Genomic DNA, 19,528 nt, shown 5'->3' on the forward strand with positions numbered 1-19,528 from the left:
TTTGAACTTTCTATCCATCAAAGAATCCTGAAATAAAAATGTAATAAACTGTTTTCAACGTTGATATTAATCAGAAATGTTTCAAATCAGACTGGAGTAATGATGCTGAACTTTCAGCTTTGATCACAGGAATAAATTACACTTTACTATATATTCACATAGAAAACAGATATTTTAAATCATAATAATATTTCAAATTTTTTCTGTATTTTTAATCAAATAAATGTAGCCTTGGTCAAGTCAAGTCAAGTCAAGTCACCTTTATTTATATAGCGCTTCTTACAATACAGATTGTATCAAAGCAGCTTCACATTGATAACATGAAAATAATACAACAAAGTTTGTTTCTAGAAGAAAATTGCATCATCGTCCACCCTTAATAAGGCAGATCAATAATATTGTTGCATATTAAATGTCCCCAACTAAGCAAACCAAAATCCAAGGCAACAGTGGCAAGGAACTAAAACTCCATCAGTGACAGAATGGAGAAAAAAAACCTTGTGAGAACCCAGACTCAGTTGCTCAGTTCTCCTCTGGCCAACGAGCCAACAGTGTATGATTATGATCCAGGCAGCGTTACAGGTCAGAGGTCAGATTGGTCGTGTCGATGAGGCCTTCACAGGGCTGATGAGGCTGGCACTTCAGGATGCGTCATGGTTAGGTCCAGGTGCAGATCCACAGGGCTGGACTGGCCATCGGGCATACCGGGCATTTTCCCGGTGGGCCGACGTGCTTTTTGGGCCGATACATCTCATACTCATACATAATTTTTATTATTATTATTTTATTTTTTTAACGGCCCATTCATCAGCGGCCCATTCGTTTTGTTTTGTTTTGCTATAGAGCTGGTAAGTCCCGCCCATCCGTAAAACCCCACTGGACCTCTAGGTTGAAAAATCATCAATGCAAGTGAATGGGAGAAAATAATTATTTTCTGGTCCCGTTTGAATTGTGCCATGAATGTGAACATATGTTGTCTGTGAATTTTTTATATAATTTTTCATGTTACGAGTTTGACAGTATATTGTATGATTCTTTGGCTAGCAGTTGTGGAAAAGACATAACGAGAAAGACTACATGTCGCCTACGTCACCCCATAAAGTTGACTTACCCGTGGTTTTCGCCAACCTCAACGATTTTGTCCTCTCCCTGAAAGAAGGCGGTGAAGTGCACCAAAGACACAGCCATGTTTAGCGGGATCCGTGAGCTAGTGTCCGTGTGCGAGTGCTGGTGACGTTTCAAACGCGTCGAAAGCAGCGAAGAGTTGTAGTCCACAAAGTGCTCTCACACAAAGTCTAACCGTATCAAACTTCTACCCGCTAAATTGTAGCATTCTTTACACGAAAAATTATATTAAAAATTCACAGACAACATATGTTCACATTCATGGCACAATTCAAACGAGACCAGAAAATAATTATTTTCTCCCATTCACTTGCATTGACGATTTTTCAACCTAGAGGTCCAGTGGGGTTAGCGGAAGGGGCAGGACTTACCAGCTCTATGGCAGCGCTGGGTTTGTGCCGGTGTAATGCATTGGTCAAAAAAAGTCAGTGTTATTTTTTTTCTTTTTTTTGACAGACCAGCCCATGAAACACGTAGATCAGCGGCCCATTGGTTCTTTTCTTGATTGACACTGGGCTGGCCCAATCACAACTTTAAACGAGTGAGTGAGCGTGCAGCAGTGTCAGTGTGTATCTGTCAAAATAGTCAGCGAGATGGAGAAGAAACGCAAGGAATGTGCAGAGAAATAGGGGACCATGGGACCATGACCGATCTAAATTATCCAGATAGAAATTTATTGCCCATTTTTAATGGGAAAGTGCACAAACAACAATCTCTCGGCAAGATTGCCCAGCAACATTGCTCAAAAAGTTGCCCTGTGTATCATCACCTTTAGGCCATGTCATGAGTGTAGGAACCCATAACCCAGTTACAGATTATTTTCACATCTGCATAGTTGACGATTACGCAATTTACTAGAAATTTAATGAGAGGCGTTTGTAAACCATGTTTTCCGCCAAAATAAAAGCTTGATGCAGTTTGCTTCAAAATAAAAGATCATGTGCTTATCTCTTTCAAGTATAGAAATTGGTACAAAACTAATTATGAAAGTTTCCTTTATTTTTTAGTGCATTTGTTTTACAAAATATGGCTATTACTGTCATTGGATTAATATTATAACTATTATTATGTAGTAGGTGTAATGTAAATAGACACTGTAACTAAAAGAGGTTTGAATTTTTCTTTGTTTAATTTGCACACTGAATATGGGTTGGAGCTTTTAATTTTGAACTCTCAAAGTGCACCAGATTGATGAATTTAACATTAAAATGCACAAAATTTTCTCACGGGGGGACATGCCCCCGAACCCCCCTAGAAGGACCAAGGTCCCACCACCATAGTTTTACCAAAAACTATGTGCGAAACACTTGTATTGCTATGCTAATGCAGCTTATAGCTTGTTTTAGGATTCACCACTGTGGAGTATAGTTCAACTGCATTAATAAATGTCACATTTTTACTTATTTCATCTGTTAACTCTCACTCGTTCCTACAGTATACTCACTCATTACATGGCATTAGTGGTTTTAGGAGTTGGTATGCATATAGTTAAGGGCGAGCAAAGATGGGTGGTGTTTATGATCATATAGTGGGCTGGTCTGGGCCAAAATGCCCCGGCCAATTTTTTTGTCCCAGTCCAGCCCTGCAGATCCACCATCTGATCTGGATACGGCCGGGGTCCACCTCACTTCAGTAAACGGAGAGACTGGTTGACACTTCAGGACTGCGTTGTCGTCGCGTCCAGGCAGAAGAGACTTATTTTAAAACCATAAAAAAAAAAACAACAACTTTTGACTGGTAGTGTAGTTTGTCATTTGCAATGAATTACTGTGCTAAATTGTATCGCTTTCATATATACACCTTTTGTTATCCCCGAGATTAATATTAACGAAGAGCAGGGACGTCGTTAGGCTTATTTTAGGGGCTGAAGCTACCCCAAAATGTTCCTAAGCCCCCCTAAATGATAATAAGAACAACAATAACATCCTCATCATATTTAGGCGCAACAATTGATATATATCCATCTACAAAAAATAGCCGAAAAGTCGGAAGTTGGACAGTACAAAGAGTTGTGCTGCTACTGGGCAATTGACACTTTTCACACGCTCTCACGCCACACATACATTTACTCACGCATAGAAAAATCGCGAAGCAAGGAGGACACGGAGTGACGGAGACCGACAGACTAGACAGAGCAGGTTACTTTATGATATAAAAGAATCTCAACTCTCAGATTCTGTCAATTTTATTACGAAATTCAAACAATAAATACCGTTTTTGGCGCTTGTAGATGTGACGCGACAGATCCCTAGCGCACGTGAACCGATCATCTCAACTACTAATAGTAAAAAAACACGAACACTGTTGAAAGATACAGTAGTAGACTACAACTTACCGAAATGTATATTCCTCATACATAATATCGATCAATCAGTGTTTTTTTATCAGCGTGAAGAGGTCAATAACATAGCTGGAGAACAATTATGTCACATTTAGCTTACCTCAGGAAAGCCATTTAATTAACATAATATAGGCTATAGCATGTAGTTGGCAAGAAAAAAAGGGCTATAGAGTATTTTGCTAAATATGTGTTCTATATTACATATTTATTATATTTTTTACTTATATCATTAAATAAAGTTGTTGTTATTATTTAATTTGAGTTATTTTTAACCTTAAATACTACCAGCTGATAGGGCTCTCTTTACAGCATGTTTACAGCATTAGGTGAGTTATTTTTTTCTTGAGAAAAATTAACACCTATCTTGAGTACCTAATATTTATCCAAATGAGTCAATATTAAATAAAATTACAATAATTGAATTGAATTGAAATAATAAAAAAGCGTAGCTTACCAGAAATTGTACCATGCACCATAATTTACACTTATGCTATATACTAAAGCCTGAAATGGGCACTTTTTGTGACAGCAACCCTATCATTTTTGATCAAAGATGTGGCTTAACTTCAGAATTTGAACTAAAATCAGTATTCTTATGATTGCTCTGAACATTTCTGACTAAGTTCAACAAACATTAAATTAGGGTTAGGTAGTGTGACGGGGTTGAGACTAGGGTAACAGGGTTGAAGATGGTAGCGGGGTTGAAGAGACAAATACAGCTAAACATATACATAGTTGTTTTTTACTCAAATTCACTAAGATTTTCTATAAACACAAGTTACAAATACCCTGGGGGCTAAGCCCCCCCTGTCTTCCAATCCTAGTGACGTCCCTGACGAAGAGCATAGCGTGACATCAGCATGTCCAGGATGCGCCTGTAAGTGGATCTCAGATTTGCATGTAATCGCTGACGGCAGGACACATAATTGATCAGGAAACGCACTGGGCTGTGATTCATTACAAAACACCACAACACAAATAGTCACTGATAGCAAATTGGAATTGAAAAAGCGAGATGAACAGAGAACTTCATTTAACCGTAGACTTCAATTAGGTAGCCGCCAGACTCAAGAGGATTATTGTGCGTTACAAAGATAAAAACGAATATATTGTTTCCCCCAAAAAATGAGTTTTCAGGAGGCTTAATACTCTCACTCTCTCTCTCCTCTCTCTCTCTCTCTCTCTCTCTCCAGATGTGCCTGTGTCCTTCGGTTAAGTGAACGATCGCTGGTGCAGAAAATGAGTGATGCAGGGATCGATACTTCAGGCAAACTTCCCATAAGTCCACAGTCACATGATGCGTACATCCATATAACTATCTGAACTGTTTAGGGCACCACGTGTGAAAGAGAAAGTAAATATATGATATTTTTCTAACATTTTGCCTGTTTAAATTTGACATGCTCTTAAATAGACCTTACTTGCTTTGTTGTATGCTTTACTTAAATGTTTTTACTTGCATCATTTGCCAAAAATAAAATACATTTTAAAAATTGTGCCGGTCGTGTGTGTGTGTAATTGTATGATGTCTCTGAAGCGCAGTGCTGTTGTGAATATTTGATGTGGATATCCTACGATCTTCATACTCAACACAACACAACACTTGTTGAATGCATGTATTTAATAGTTTGTTATATTAGCATAATAGTTAAAGGAATTTTGTCCCACAAGTTGTGTATCTAGATTATTATCAAGTAGGCTAACAGAAACGAGGATAATTAATCACATAGGCTACAGCTGACACATATGAACTAATGATAACAGTAGACACACGAGTGGCGGCGGGAATGAAAACAAACTGAAAGTCCATGAAAATTAAACTAAACTGATCTGGGGTGGGTTTCCCGAAAGCATCGTTGGCCAACTATGGTCGCAAGTTCCGTCGTTACCAATAGAGTTCAATGGACATTGCGATGAACTTGCGACCATAGTTGGCCAACGATGCTTTCGGGAAACGCGCCCCAGAATGGTGACAATTAAATTGCCTCTTTTGATAATTATATTGGCCTATAGCAAAATAACCCTGATTCTCATATGACTCACCAGTGTACATCTGTGTTGATGCTGGTAACCTGTAACATGTGATGCTGCACCATGCAGACAGGTGTCAGTATAAAACACCGGTAAGATACATGCTTTATCAGTCAGCAAACAGCGAAACTTCAAATATTTACTTCTTTAGAAACCAATAAAGAACATGTCAAATTTCACTCCAAAATCTATGATAAAAAATATACATATTTAGGGGGATTTATATTTAATATTTATAGAAATTTCCCTTTTTAGGTTAATTAAGATTGCTGGCATTGCATCACGGCGAGGCATATGAATTCCCTCCTGAATTGTTGCCATGCGCGCATGCACTATCTTAATGCAAAAATACATTATAAATATTATTTAAATACATAATGGTACTAGTATTTGTTGTAGCCTACTGCCCAGTTAATTAAATACTTGCTACTTTCCAACTATAGGCTACTTGCGCATACGGTAGCCTATAGGAAGGTGTTCTCTTCTCTCCACACATTTCACCTCAGTCTCTGAGTGTGGTTTATTCAGTAAATATCAAGCTCAGCTTACAGGAGGTCTGGTCACTGTGACCACTGGGGAAATAACAGCATTATTCTCCACACTGTCGATCTGTGGCTCATGCAAACACACTCTCTCTCAGAGCTGCTGAATCTGGTGCTTCAATGCATTTCACAAGCATTTGAGGTGATGATCTGACAATATCATTATCAACTCTAGTGACGGAGCATGTGAGATATATCGATTAATCTTCTCCTGTGTGGTTGTTGCTCAGGCTCTTGTTTAGCACCTCTACATCTACATTTATGCATGTGGCCGAGGCTTTCATCCAAAGACCCTGTTTACGCCTGGTATCAACGTCTAGCTCGGGTAACCGACGATCACAACAGCTGAGACCGATCCCCGTCCTCTGTGGACACTTCTGATTGGATTTTGAGGGAACAGTCTCTGATTTCATAACCAGATGCATCACTCACTACCATTTTACTGGATGTTGATGGATAAAAACACCGCATTTTGACACACAATATATTTCCAAATTTTTATGAGTGGTAACATCATCATTTTAGACGATCACCAGATAAATGTGCCTTTCAGTACAAAGTAGCCTATGAATTTTATCGGCATGTGTGTTCCCTAGGAATCAATAACCTTCATGTTGCTCGCACTGCTCTCTCGACCACTGATTATTATTATTTTTATAACATTTTCTGTCCTCACTTTGCCCATCAATGTGCTGTCATGTTTTTACATCTGTCTAATTTTGACCTGTGTCTCATTTATTATTTCTGTAACACTTTACAATAAGGTTCCATTTGTTAACATTAACATGAACTAACTATGAAAAAGCAGTGTTAATCTCAATTAACGTTAATTTCTGTCAGGGTTGTGTCACTTCTGTGTAGTTTATATCTTGGTTTGGTGACAGAGCTCTGACACTCCCGGTCTGTCATGTGCTTGTGTTATAGTCCTGTCTGGTGTGAGCAGGGCTTGTCATGTGTTTCCTTGTGCCATGTGCTCTTCTGTCCATTGTCTAAGCCCTCCCATCTTGTTATCTGATTAATGATTGATTTGGCCCACCTGTCCTCCCTCCCTCTTTTGTTTGCTTCCCTATTTATTCTCCCTGTGTTTGCAGTCCTGTGCTGATTTGTCACTCTATGTATCATGTTTCTGGTTTTCCTGCCAAAGTCAAGTTTTGAGATGCCTGTCTTCTTTACTTCCCTCGGTCTAGTTTTGTTTGCATTTTTGTTTTATTTGTCCAATTAAAGATCCTTCATTTCCTGCACTTGAATCCTCGCTTCACGTTTATTCCATCCGTGACAAATTTCAACATTTACTAACACATTCTAAAAGTCAAAAGTTGTATCTGCTAATATTATTTATTGGATCTGAGCTGACATGAATTTATTTTCTTGATGATGACAAAAAAACGACTTTTCACATTTATTTGTACAGCGCTCTTCACAATGCACATCGTTTCAAAGCAGCTTTACAGAAAATGCACGAGTCCACATTACAATTTAGAGTGATTATCAGATCTGTCTTAGTTATGCATTTCAGAAATTTACATACAAATCACAGTTAGCTAAAAATGTATTAATTTAAACAATGTAATAATTTAAGGCAGAAACAATGAGCTCAATGAAGTAATGAATACTTGTTTGTTAAATGAGTATGACATAGAAAATTGCAGCATTGCTGCATTAACAAAGATTAATAAACACTGTAACAAAAATGTTGCTCATTGTAAGTAAATGCATTAGCTAATATTAACAAATGAGACCTTACTGTAAAGTGTTACCATCATTTCTAGTTGCATATTCTTTTTTATGCCAGTGCCAAAGACACATTTCCATTACATTGACATGGATAAGAAGTAATTGACTGACAGCTGTGACCAGGGGGGAAATCTGAGGAATTTCAATTGAAGCAATTTGCATTCATAAAGCAGAAATCTTGGTGGCTTCACTGCAGCATGGGTTAGGAGTTAGAAGGTGAATAAAATGGCATTCAATAAAATCTGGCCAATTTTCCCTAATACAAATAACATGAGGTGTTTTTTTAAGAATATGACTATGACTAAACCTGAAATTCACTAGATAATCTAGCATGTTCCCTTTTCCTGCAACACGCGTGTGTTTCTATAATCACGTGGATAAAGGGACATCTTAAAGGGAATACTTTCAGAGATGCTATAATCTTTCAATGAAATCCACTAAGCTTCAGAGAATGCATGGGGGGATAGATTAAGTGAAGGCCTCTGGATGAAAGAACACAACATCTAAAGTCTTCAATAACGCTAGAAAGAGTCCTTGAGCACATTATGAGGTGCTGCCGTAGATATTCCTATTCACAGTGTTTGGGTTTGTTTTTTATATGCTACACCTGCCTTGCTTTATCAACATATAAACTTTGTCATAACCTCATTTCTGAGGCTACGTCTGCATTAATGCGAATACATTGGAAAACGGCGTTTTCATTTAAAAACGCTCTCCATCCACACTAGCATAAAATATCTCAGCATTCACAGGTCGCACTCACCATTATATGTTTGGTCTAAAACTGCTCTCATGTTTGGCCGCAGGACAGCAGATGCTTTTGAGATGCTTTTGTCTCTGTGTAAACGACAAAAACGTGAACCTCTGAAACCGACGATGTCGTGCACATGCGTATTACGTGTTCAGTCTAGTGTTTCATCGCCATCTACTGGCCTGGCTGAAGAATACAGAGTTTTTAGTCGTTTTCGCGGTGTGAATGGGGATCTTTTTGACAATAGTATCAAATAGTTGAGTATGTGGAAAACTCAAAGGAAAAACTTCTGCTTGACTGGAAAATAAAACAACCCGTTTGGCTGCAATCACAAAATCCCGTCCTCTGAAATTTCTCTCATCCATATCTAAGGGAAACAGAGAGAGACTTCATCCCGCTGAGCGGCAGAGGTGAAGTGTGTCAGTGGGATAGGCATGACTCATGAGGTTACGAAGTGATTATTCCAGCATTAGGAGGCTTATAAAGGCTCGCTGAGTGACGGACAGGACCAGCTGAGGCCAGAATACACAACACGACATGCTGAGAAGATTGTGGGCCTTTCTTTTATACCAGCGTGATTAAGAATAATTACACGAGGTGGACGCGCACCAGAGTAATAAATAGATTTGTTTGGAAACTCAAATTATTTTGCAGTTGTCTGCTGAATAAGCGAGGCGGTTGAAGTACTACATGTTTACTGATTAGCCAGGGGGTGGTTTGTTTTTTCTTCCACCTTTCTTTTCCCATTCCTGTCAGCCTCCCAGGACATTTCTATGCTTCATATATCAGTTCACGCTTTTCGATGTTGCTTTTCAGCTCCCTGAGTTTCAGGCTCACTGAGCACATTCTCCTGACAACAGTATAAACTCATTTTAAAATCACTGGAGAAAATCACTGGAGTTTACAGAGAACAACTGATTTGGAGGCAGCGTCTACAATAAAAGAGTAATGTTGTGATTCGGTCTTCATTGATCAAGCACAACGGCCGTGAATCTAAGGTTAAAGGTGCTGTCTGCCAATATGTGTGTTCAGTAAAGCAGATGCTAATTTGTTTGATTAATCCTGCAGTAATACCAGAGTCAAACAAGAACGGCATAAAGCAACATCCCTCAAACGGAAGACCAGATTAATGCATGCGTATCACAATTTATCAGACAGTATTACATTATTTTCGTTAACAGTATATATATAGCCTACTGGGTATCTATCTATCTATCTATCTATCTATCTATCTATCTATCTATCTATCTATCTATCGTGAGAGAGAGAGAGAGAGAGAGAGAGAGAGGGAGAGGGAGAGAGAGGGAGGGAGAGAGAGAGAGAGAGAGAGAGAGAGAGAGAGAGAGAGAGAGAGAGAGAGAGAGAGAGAGAGAGAGAGAGAGAGAGAGAGAGAGAGAGGGATAAATCCAAATGATATTAAGACGTTATTGTAGAGAAAGCTGGTATTGTTGCAGTATTCTTCATCATATGCATCACTGTTCCTCCCTAGTCTTTTTCATTTATTTTTTGCAGACAATTTAGAAAGCTTGGCATGAGTGTTGATAGTCTGAGGTTTCACAGGGATGAAGAAGAGCCCCAGAGCCAAAAACAAGCACCATCTGTCTCGAAGTTAGAAAGCACAGCATGCAAATCTATTATAATTCAATTAATTAGTTTCTACAGCAGAAAACTATTATATATTGTTTTTTGTTTGTTTTTTAAAATCTGAATATGTCAAATTCTTCCTTTTTTAATACTATTAAGTCTACAGTGACCTATTTTTTAAATTAAGAATAAATTAAGAATTAAGATAATTAAGAATTTTTCATGTTTTTGAAAGAAGTCTCTTCTGCTCACCAAGTCTGCATATTATTTGATCAAAAATACAGTAAAAACAGTTCTACCAGAAAGACTCGGGAGAATAAATACTATAAAAATTAACATTTATTAACAGCCCAACAAGCAATCAAGTTCTTTGGCGTAGGCCCCGTCCGTAGCTTGCAATCCGAGGGTCCGGATCTGCATATCCTGCCTGAAGATGAAGGCAGGGGCGCAGCCGACCCCCTGCAAGGTATAGGAAGGGACCATCCTGGTGGTGGTGGGGTGGATGGAGGGAAGAGACCATCCTGGTGGTGTTGGGGGGGATGGAGGGAAATACCCATCTTGGTGGTGGAGGGGAGGATGGAGGTGAATTGAAGCGTCAGCATCTGCGAACTCAGACGTAAGTACCGATCTTTTTATACCACAAGTATAGGAATATGATTGGATAGATGAGAAGGTAATAAGTGACGTAACAATTGAGTCTTCCCGGCAGAACTTATGCTAGAGCTTCATTAATATTGTGAAATAACATATAATATAGAAATCTTTTGTAACATTATAAATGCTTTTATTGACACTTGTGATGAATTTAATGTGTCCTTGCTCAAAGTACGGTAACACTTTAGTTAACATGAACTAAGAATGAACAATACTTCTACAGCATTTATTAATCTTTGTTAATTTCAACATTTACTAATACATTTTTAAAATCAAAAGTTGTATTTGTTAACATTAGTTCATACACTGTAAACTAACATGAAGTTAGATTTTTATTAACTAACGTTTACAAAGATTAACACACACAGTAACAAATGTATTGCTCATTGTTAGTTCATGTTAGTTAATCCATTAACTAATGTTAACTAATGAACCTTATTGTAAAGTGTTACCTGTATTTCTTTCTTTCCTTACCCTAGACTTTTTAATGGTAGTACATCATGGTTTCCACAAAAATATTAAGCAGCAAAACACTGATCATAATGATAAATGTTTCTTGATCATCAAATCATCATATTAGAGTGATTTCTGAAGGATCACGTGACACTGAAGACTGGAGTAATGATGCTGAAAATGCAGCTTTGATCACAGGAATAAATTACACTTTACTATATATTCACGTAGAAAACAGCTGTTATACATTGTAAAAATATGTCACTATTTTTACTGTATTTTTGATCAGATAAATACAGCCTTGGTGAGCAGAAGACACTTTCAAAAACATTTACAAATTTTAATTATTCCAAACTTTTGACCAGAAGTGTTGAATTAAATAGAAAAATATCAGAAAAAAACCCCCATTATGACAGGGACCAATTTCTTGCTAATAGGCAAATGTTGGGTAAATGTTTTAGACCGAAAGCAAAAAATACAACCCAGTGCTATACAGTAACTCCCAATTATTACAGCTGCACATTTCACGTTTTATTTAACAGCTCAAAAGTAAATGATCCATGTGTGGTAATCCAGTGGGATCGTCCCGTCATCACGGATGGCTGTTATTGTTGCCACAGGCTCCTGATGTCTGTGGACTATTTGTGGCTTTCTAGGCTCTATAAATGGAAACCTGCTGCGCTCAAGAGTTATCGGGACACTACACACTCTCACTCATGTCAAGCTGAACACGCAGGGCACGGGAATGCCAGTATAGCAACAAACTAGCCTTCAGCACAACACACACACACACACACACGCACACATGGCCCTGGAACAGCCACACCGGACCTGGGGAAAGGTAAGCCCAAACGCCTGGGATCTAGAAAGGAAAAGCAGTCAGTTATCGTGTGGATTTCGTCCTTCAGGTTTGACAGTGTCTCCGTTTAACCAAGAACGTTTTTCTTTCGGTGTGTGAAGTGCGCAGTTGAGTGGAATTAGTCGATCAGTTTAAGCAAATGTTTAAGATGTTTGAGTGGAGCAGAGAGTCATTGTCAATGAAGATGGAAGAAACAAATGTTGCTGGAGAGTTCATGGTCAGAAAGGCAACAGGTGCAACTGCATTGCTTGAATTCTTCGTAAACCACTTGACTGTAGTCATTAATAATTTCTCATTAACCAAATCATTCAGATGAGTTTTGGAGTCTTATTTGAGAATATGCTTAATTCATATATAATATATGACAGGCAGAACATGTAAAACACACACATAGACACATATGGTAATGCTTTAGGGTTTCATTTGTTAACAAGAACTAATGATAAACAATATATACAGCATTTATTAATCTGAATTAATGTTAATTAAAATCCAAAGCATGTTGGTTAATGCATTAATAAATGCTAACAAATTAGATCATATTATAAAGTGTTACCTTATATATTTACACCATTTAAAGTCCCCCTGTGGTGGAAATCCAGCTTTTAATGTTGTTTATGTGTCTATGTGGTGTTTTTAATGTGCTTTAAGACAAAGCATGTGTAAATTCATAAGTCGACAGCATTGCTGAGTATTTCCTCCTTAAAACTGCAGTGAACCAAAGACAGACTCAAAAACACGCTTTGAAATCGCTGGTGTTTCTGACGTCACAAACTACCTTGTAACCAATCAGGTCAACGTGTGATCGTCAACCAGTGGATCTCTGAGCTGAGTGAGTGAGTGGAGGCGGGGCTCATTTGCATATTCATAGAACCACGTATACTAAATGAGTTGTGGGTGTCATATACTAAATGAGGCAAGGGTGTCGAGTTACAGTCAAGCTATTTTAACCCTTGTGTGCTGTTCGTTTGGGACTCGTGCTGTTTGGGGTCTTCAGAGATCCCAGGCAATAAGATGTATTTTTGTAACAATTTTTGTTTTAGACAAATATAATTTTACCCAGGTTTTTATACAAAACAGCTTTTTATTTAAAATTCACTTTATAAAAGACCCACATTTCTAACTTTCATTGAGGGGGATCACATGGATAATTTGACATGGTTTACTGTAATGCCATTTTAAAAGTAAAACAATTATCACTGGCTGCAGAGCTCCACTATTTACTATTTGCTTAACTGAAAGACATCTTTTCAGTTTTTCCAGTTGGATTCACATTTCTACCTATTATGAAATCAAAATTCTAAAAAAATAAAAAAATAAATTGTACTGAAAAAACAAACAAAACAGTTTTTCATTAATGTTACATTATGATTAGAATCAAACCTAAACAATATGTGAAAATTTGGAGTCTTTAGAGTTTATTTATCTATTTATCTTTGTTTATTTATTTTTCATATAATTCTACAAATTTAATCTACACTTCAGTTACTAAATAAAGAGAACATATATCATATTACATATTGAGTACAAATACACAACGTGAACATCAAAATGCAAGGAACTGAACAGCAATAACAAATGAGCAAATAAAGCAGTAACAAATTTAAAATTAGTAGTGCTAGGCAGCAATTAATCGCATTCAAAATAAAAGTTTGTGTTTACATAACATATGTGAGTGTGCGGTGTATAATTATTAATATATATATATATATATATATATATAAATACACACATATGCATGTATATATTTAAGAAAATATTTTTTATTTATATATAATATAAATTATGTATAAATACTTATACAGAATATACATGCAAATATATAAATGCATATGTGTGTATTTATATATACAAAATAATTATACACCGTACACACACATATATTATAGAAAAAGGTTAATAGAAAAAAAAAATAATAATAATTTCAAAAACCTAGAACCGAACAGAAATTAACAGTTATATTACATATTGAGTACAAATACACGACATGAACATCAAACTGCAATGAACTAAACAGCAAGAACAAATGCGCAAATAAAGCAGTAACAAATGAAAAATGTGTTTAAAAAAAAAAACTTAAATATGGACAAATCGAACACCTAGGAGGGATAATCGGTGGCCCCGTCTCATACAGTGTTGATCACGAGTCAGTGCACTGCACGCAATAGGCATGATAAACCGCATGACTTCTGCAGATGGGGTTAGTGCAGGTTCTGCACATCACTGTGGTTTTCCGATCCTTTTCACGGGAACAGAGGAAGCATCTCATCCTCTTCCTGGGAATTGCTTCTGTGTGTGATGTGGAAGCTTCATTCTCCACCTCCAGAGGTCTTCTGGCTTTGTTCAGGACACAGAGAGAGGTTGGTGTGCGTGCAGGGTGCTGTCGATTCTCCATTAGCGGAGCCACCAGAGCTTTTCCAAGCTCCTCCAGGAATAGCCTTCTCCTGAAGCTTTTCCCCGAGTGCCATTCTGGATGGCTGTCACACCATAGCACGTAGGAATTCAGTGCAGAGACGTCAAGCATGTTGAAAAACAGCGCCATCGGCCAACGAGCCGTCTTTCGTTTGCAGGTGTAAGTGGCGACCATCTGAAGTATTACAAACACACAGTTAGTTCATCTGCTGCGGTCTGGTTGCAAAATTAAAGGGCACCTAGGCTATTATGCAAAATTCACTTTTACATGGTGTTTGAACATAAATGTGTGTTGGCAGTGTGTGTACACAACCACCCTATAATGATAAAAATCCACCCAGTGCTTTTTTTATAATCCCCATAAATCATAAGCACTGTCTCAGAACGAGCTGTTCTCAGATTCGGGGCAATGTGACGTCACTTTGCACAGGCCCCTCCCACGACTGTTGATTGACACTGCAGTTTGAGCCTAGACCCGCCCTGAGTGAGCTGGACACAGAGTCCGCCATTGTTCGACGCTTGAGCGTGTGTTGTTGATGGATGTAAGAATGAACATAGCAGTCTTCATTTACTCCCGTTGTTACTCAAGGATGGATCTGTACTGTTTGTGATCAAGCTTACACTCTCCGGAGCGACAGGCCTAACGTGACTGGACACGGAAGAAATGAAAGTGCGAGCGCGCTCTTTATGACAGCTCTTCGAGTCATTTTACGGATATAAGGTTTACCAGTTTATTAAGCACCCACTGAAAAGGTGTGTATATTTGTTTACTGTTAGTTGTAACGAGTGTTTTGTGTACTTCGCTGTGTATGTTGTTGATAATGAAAGGGAGAGAGAGAGAGAGAGTTTATGGATAAGACTTTAATGCGCACTTCTTATACTATGTTTATTCAGCTCTTGCAGAGATTCTCTGGAGTAAAACTAACGCTTCATCTTTTGTGTGATGTACAATAAACTTCACTGAACTTATTAGTATATTTTGGTCATCATTCGGACAGGGTCTGCTACAGCAGGCTTGTATTAATAGTGGATAAAAGCAGATGACAAATAAGTTATAACCATAATTAAACTAAACTATACCTGTTCTACATACAGCATATATTCTCTGGCTCTGTGGGCATTATTGTCCGACTCCGAGTCGAAATGAACACCGCAACTGAGAGTTTCTGTTCTGATATTATCAGATGAGATTGTCCTGGTTCTGAGCGCGAGCTCGTGAGGCTCCGCCCCCTGTGCCAACAGCAGCAGTTCATTTGCATTTAAAGGGATACACACTAAAACAGCGTGTTTTTCTGAGCCCCCAAAAATGACAATTTAAACATGCTGTAAAAAATTATCAGTTGGGTATTTTGAGCTAAAACTTCACATACACACTCTGGGGACATCAGAGACTTATTTTACATCTTGTGATAATAGTCATAATAGGTGCCCTTTAATATGATTAGGGCTGCAACAACTAATCGATAAAATCGATAATTATCGACAATGAAAATAATCGACAACGAATGTGATTATCGATTAGCCGCGTCTGCGCGCTGTGACCACCAGCAAGTCACGTCGTTTTACAGTAGTGAATACTAGGGCTGCACGATTAATGCTGGGTACACACCAAAAGATTTTTTACATCTTATAAGATTTTCAAAATGTGATAGACCACAAACATGAGGACAAAAAATCCTAGATTTAAGCGTTTTGCTCCTATAGTGTGTGGTGTGCCATGATGTGACAAAGACAGCACACCACACACACAGATTTTCAAGCAGAGTCTCGACTGTGAAGACAGGAAATCTCGAGACCTCAGAATAAGCATGGCGGACGATATGCAGGAAGAAATTGCGATGATAGTGTTTGGAATGATTTTGTTGTTGGAACAACAATACTTGTTGGAAAGATCAACAAGCTGATCCTCCATCTCTGCTGTCCACATCAGTTTCACTTTGTGCTGCGCCATGACTGCGTTTGTTATGCTTCCGTCTTATATCATCTCGCTTTCTGATTGGATATTGTTTCATTTCACGTGATAATCTCCAGAGCGTGCGCGCGTTTGTCCTCGGGGTTCCCCCCACACATCAGGATTTCTGATCGTAAATATTAAACATGTTGAATATTTACGATTCGTGATCGGGGCGGCTCCGACGTTCTTCCGATCAGGTTCGGACACTCTTAACACACCTCACACCAAGGGAAAATCTGATAAGATAATCTGTAGAACCATCAAGATAATGGGAAAGGGGGGAAGGGGGGACTCGGCCCAAAATCAGCCCGATTATCTTTTGGTGTGTACCCAGCATAATCGCAATTTACATGAAATCGCATGTAAATCGAGTTGGCTTATCACGATTATGAAAGTCTGCGATTATTTTTGATGCGCAGCTTGTCAGTGACGTACGGCTCTGTAAACGCTGCTCCATCTACAAACACTGAGTTTGAGTCAACGTGCATTTGAAAAAGCAAACATTAGCATTTATGAACCTCTTGACAAAAAGACAACATTTAATAACATGCTTTTACTCCAAACTCACTTCATTACGACAGTCGAGTATTTCCATTTCGCATATTCTGACAAGTGTCGTGTTAAACTTCAGAGGTCAACGAACAAGCGCCAGTGGGCTTAAACATCTTCAAACAGATGAAGCGCAGTAGAATAGGAGCGCAATTCAATAATAAAAAAATAAAATAAATGTAACAAAAATCTGATTAATCGAAGAAACAATCGACAGATTAATCGACAATCAAAATAATCGTTAGTTGCAGCCCTAAATATGACACTCACTTTATAACTACTATTCACATTTCAATAAAAATTAATAAATAAATACCTTATCCAGGTTGTCCACTCCTCCTTTGGATTTGTTATAATCAAGGATAATGGTTGGCTTCTTGTCATCTCTGCTGCTCACTGAGGCGTCCCTGTGTAGTGTGCTCAACAAAAGCACAGTTTCCCCTTTTTTGGGACAGTAAGAAACAAGGGACTGTCTTTCCGTAAAGGCAAACATTGACGAAAAGCAAGCTCTGCCTTTTGTTGCAAGCAGGGCAGGAGGGAGTTCTGGCTTATTTTTTCCAATTATGCCGACCATTGTAAGCTTCCTCTTTAGCAGCTCCTGGGAAAGAGCATGTGATGTGAAAGAATGATCACAGAAGATCGTGTGACCCCGCAGGCCTTCGGTGACATCAAGCACGACTCTCGTCCCCGGGTCCTTTTTTAGATTTCCACTCACAGACTTGCCTGTGTAAACTTGCATTTGCCAGGCGTAGCTTGTTTTTGAATCACATGCTGCCAAAATTTTGATGCCGTATTTCGCTGGCTTACTGGGCATGTACTGTCTGAATGGACAGCGCCCTCTAAACGGCACCAGGAACTCATCAACCGTGACGTTCGGGCCGGGACTGTACATCATGGGCAGACGTTCGGCCCATTTGTTCCACACGAGCTGGATTGCTGCTAATTTATCTTTTGAAGAAATTCTTTTCTGCTTATTGTCAAACCTGATGACCCTTGACATTTTCCTGAAGGTTTTCAAAGGCATGACTGCACCAAAAATTGCCCTTCCGGAATCTGGATGCCATAAACTTGCCATGTTCTCATTGTTTGCACAGTAAACCCCGGCAAGAATAACAACACCAATATAGGCCTGAATATCTGCCAAATCCAGATCCATCCACTCATCAGCAAAAACTCGTCTCCCCTCCACATTTGACATTTCAAGCACAATCTTTTGAATTTCCTCTATCAAAAACAGCTCAAAGGTTGATTTGATGTCCTTAGCATGAGAAGATGCATATATGGTTATTCCTGTGGTCATATGCAGTGCTGGCTTTGATTTTTTTGCACGAGGGGGTGGAGATGATGTCCAGCTGATGCTTCTATCTTTAGAGAGGTAAGTGTCCTCATCAGCATCCTCTTCATCTGAATTTTCCTCATAAGCTTCGTTGTGATCTTGGTCCTGCTCCAGGTGATCTTCTGTTTCAGAAGCTTCATCAAAGTCCTCTGATTCAGCATCTGCCACATCTTCACCATCACTAGAGTCTAAAACATAACTCAGGGTCTCCTGAAGACTGAACTGTTTCGCCATGATGTTGAATCAGAATGAACTGCATGCAAGTCACAGTTATACCTGAGGCTTTACTTGTCAAACGGTGTTGGATTTTTCTGGACATCAGCGATTAACTTCTCCTCAATGTCATCTGCCATTTTAAATGCGTGAGCCCTTAAATTAGAATGGATTCTGATTGGCTGTCAGTGTTTTATCGTTCAACAGCTGGAAAACAAATCGTTTTGAAAGTGACCCCAATGATATTGTTTCTCTATATCGTTATCGTTATAGCTATGGTGTGAACTCTGCTATTCTTTTAATGTTGAGAAAGATTTTTAGAACTATATCTTTATTGTTACCTATCTTTATTGTTATCGTCCTTGGTGTGAACGGGCCTTAATTCCAATTATCCCACTAAGAATGTGGCCAAATAACACAAAGAAATGTGAATGGGGGATATATACAATTTACTGAAGTAAAGGTGAAATAAAGTATTCAGTACATGTGATTATATATGAAGTTGAAAAATTCCAATATGAACCCTCAATTCAATTGACACCAAGATCAATGAAAATGCAAATCATTAATAATAATAATAGTGAGCCCACACACTCATCCATGTCTCTAATTCATTCACAGTCTTAAACAAAATATAGTCGCAGGCGTGAGAGCGTGGTGGCCGCTTCAATTTAAAAGCAAAATTAAATAACTAGCTTAACTGCACGTGTTTAGTAGTACATACGACCCGAGAAGATGTCCAGTTGCAAATGTACAGGGCTGCAAGTTCAGTTAGCCAACAGTTTAGCAGATATGTGTGAAGATAGTGAAGAAAATTCGCGAATCATCAGAGAGAATGAATGTCTTTTCCCATGGACGAGGAGGTGATCTCGGTCAATAAACACATAACTAAAGAAACAACTGTACGTTTCCTGTGTAAAATATTATATCATTAGTCCATGTAACTTATTAAAAATAGATTACAAACATTACTGGGTGTGTACTTTATCC

General features: G+C 38.4%; 3 protein-coding genes across 7 annotated transcripts in view; 2 read left to right on the forward strand and 1 right to left on the reverse strand.

Moving 5' to 3' along the window:
- lrrc1 (leucine rich repeat containing 1) overlaps window positions 1-4,963 on the forward strand; it is a 115,294-nt gene extending 110,331 nt beyond the window's left edge. The window contains exon 22 of the mRNA XM_079855501.1: window positions 4,660-4,963. The gene's annotated coding sequence lies outside the window, so the exon portion shown is untranslated. The remainder of the gene's footprint in view (window positions 1-4,659) is intronic.
- A 6,842-nt stretch (window positions 4,964-11,805) lies between these two features.
- mlip (muscular LMNA-interacting protein) overlaps window positions 11,806-19,528 on the forward strand; it is a 217,067-nt gene continuing 209,344 nt past the window's right edge. For 2 of the 5 annotated variants that reach the window (XM_079855527.1, XM_079855526.1), the window contains exon 1: window positions 11,892-12,056. Coding sequence is in view for 3 of the 5 variants with exons in the window: in XM_079855525.1 (XP_079711651.1) it covers window positions 12,021-12,056 (36 nt within the window). In the remaining 2 variants the exon portion in view is untranslated. Of the gene's footprint in view, window positions 12,057-19,528 lie in introns of all 5 variants that reach the window. The other 3 variants (XM_079855525.1, XM_079855524.1, XM_079855523.1) reach the window with 3 other exon arrangements.
- On the reverse strand, window positions 13,969-19,515 carry LOC307149285 (piggyBac transposable element-derived protein 4-like). Its single transcript, XM_079855531.1, has 2 exons — window positions 17,306-19,515; window positions 13,969-14,661 (listed from the first exon to the last, which is right to left on the reverse strand). Exons 1-2 carry the CDS (start codon window positions 18,557-18,559, stop codon window positions 14,215-14,217), a joined length of 1,701 nt encoding a protein of 566 aa, XP_079711657.1. The 5' UTR covers window positions 18,560-19,515; the 3' UTR covers window positions 13,969-14,214.

Source organism: Squalius cephalus (assembly GCF_949319135.1).
Source record: "Squalius cephalus genome assembly, chromosome: 21".
NCBI classification, from domain to species: Eukaryota; Metazoa; Chordata; class Actinopteri; order Cypriniformes; family Leuciscidae; genus Squalius; species Squalius cephalus.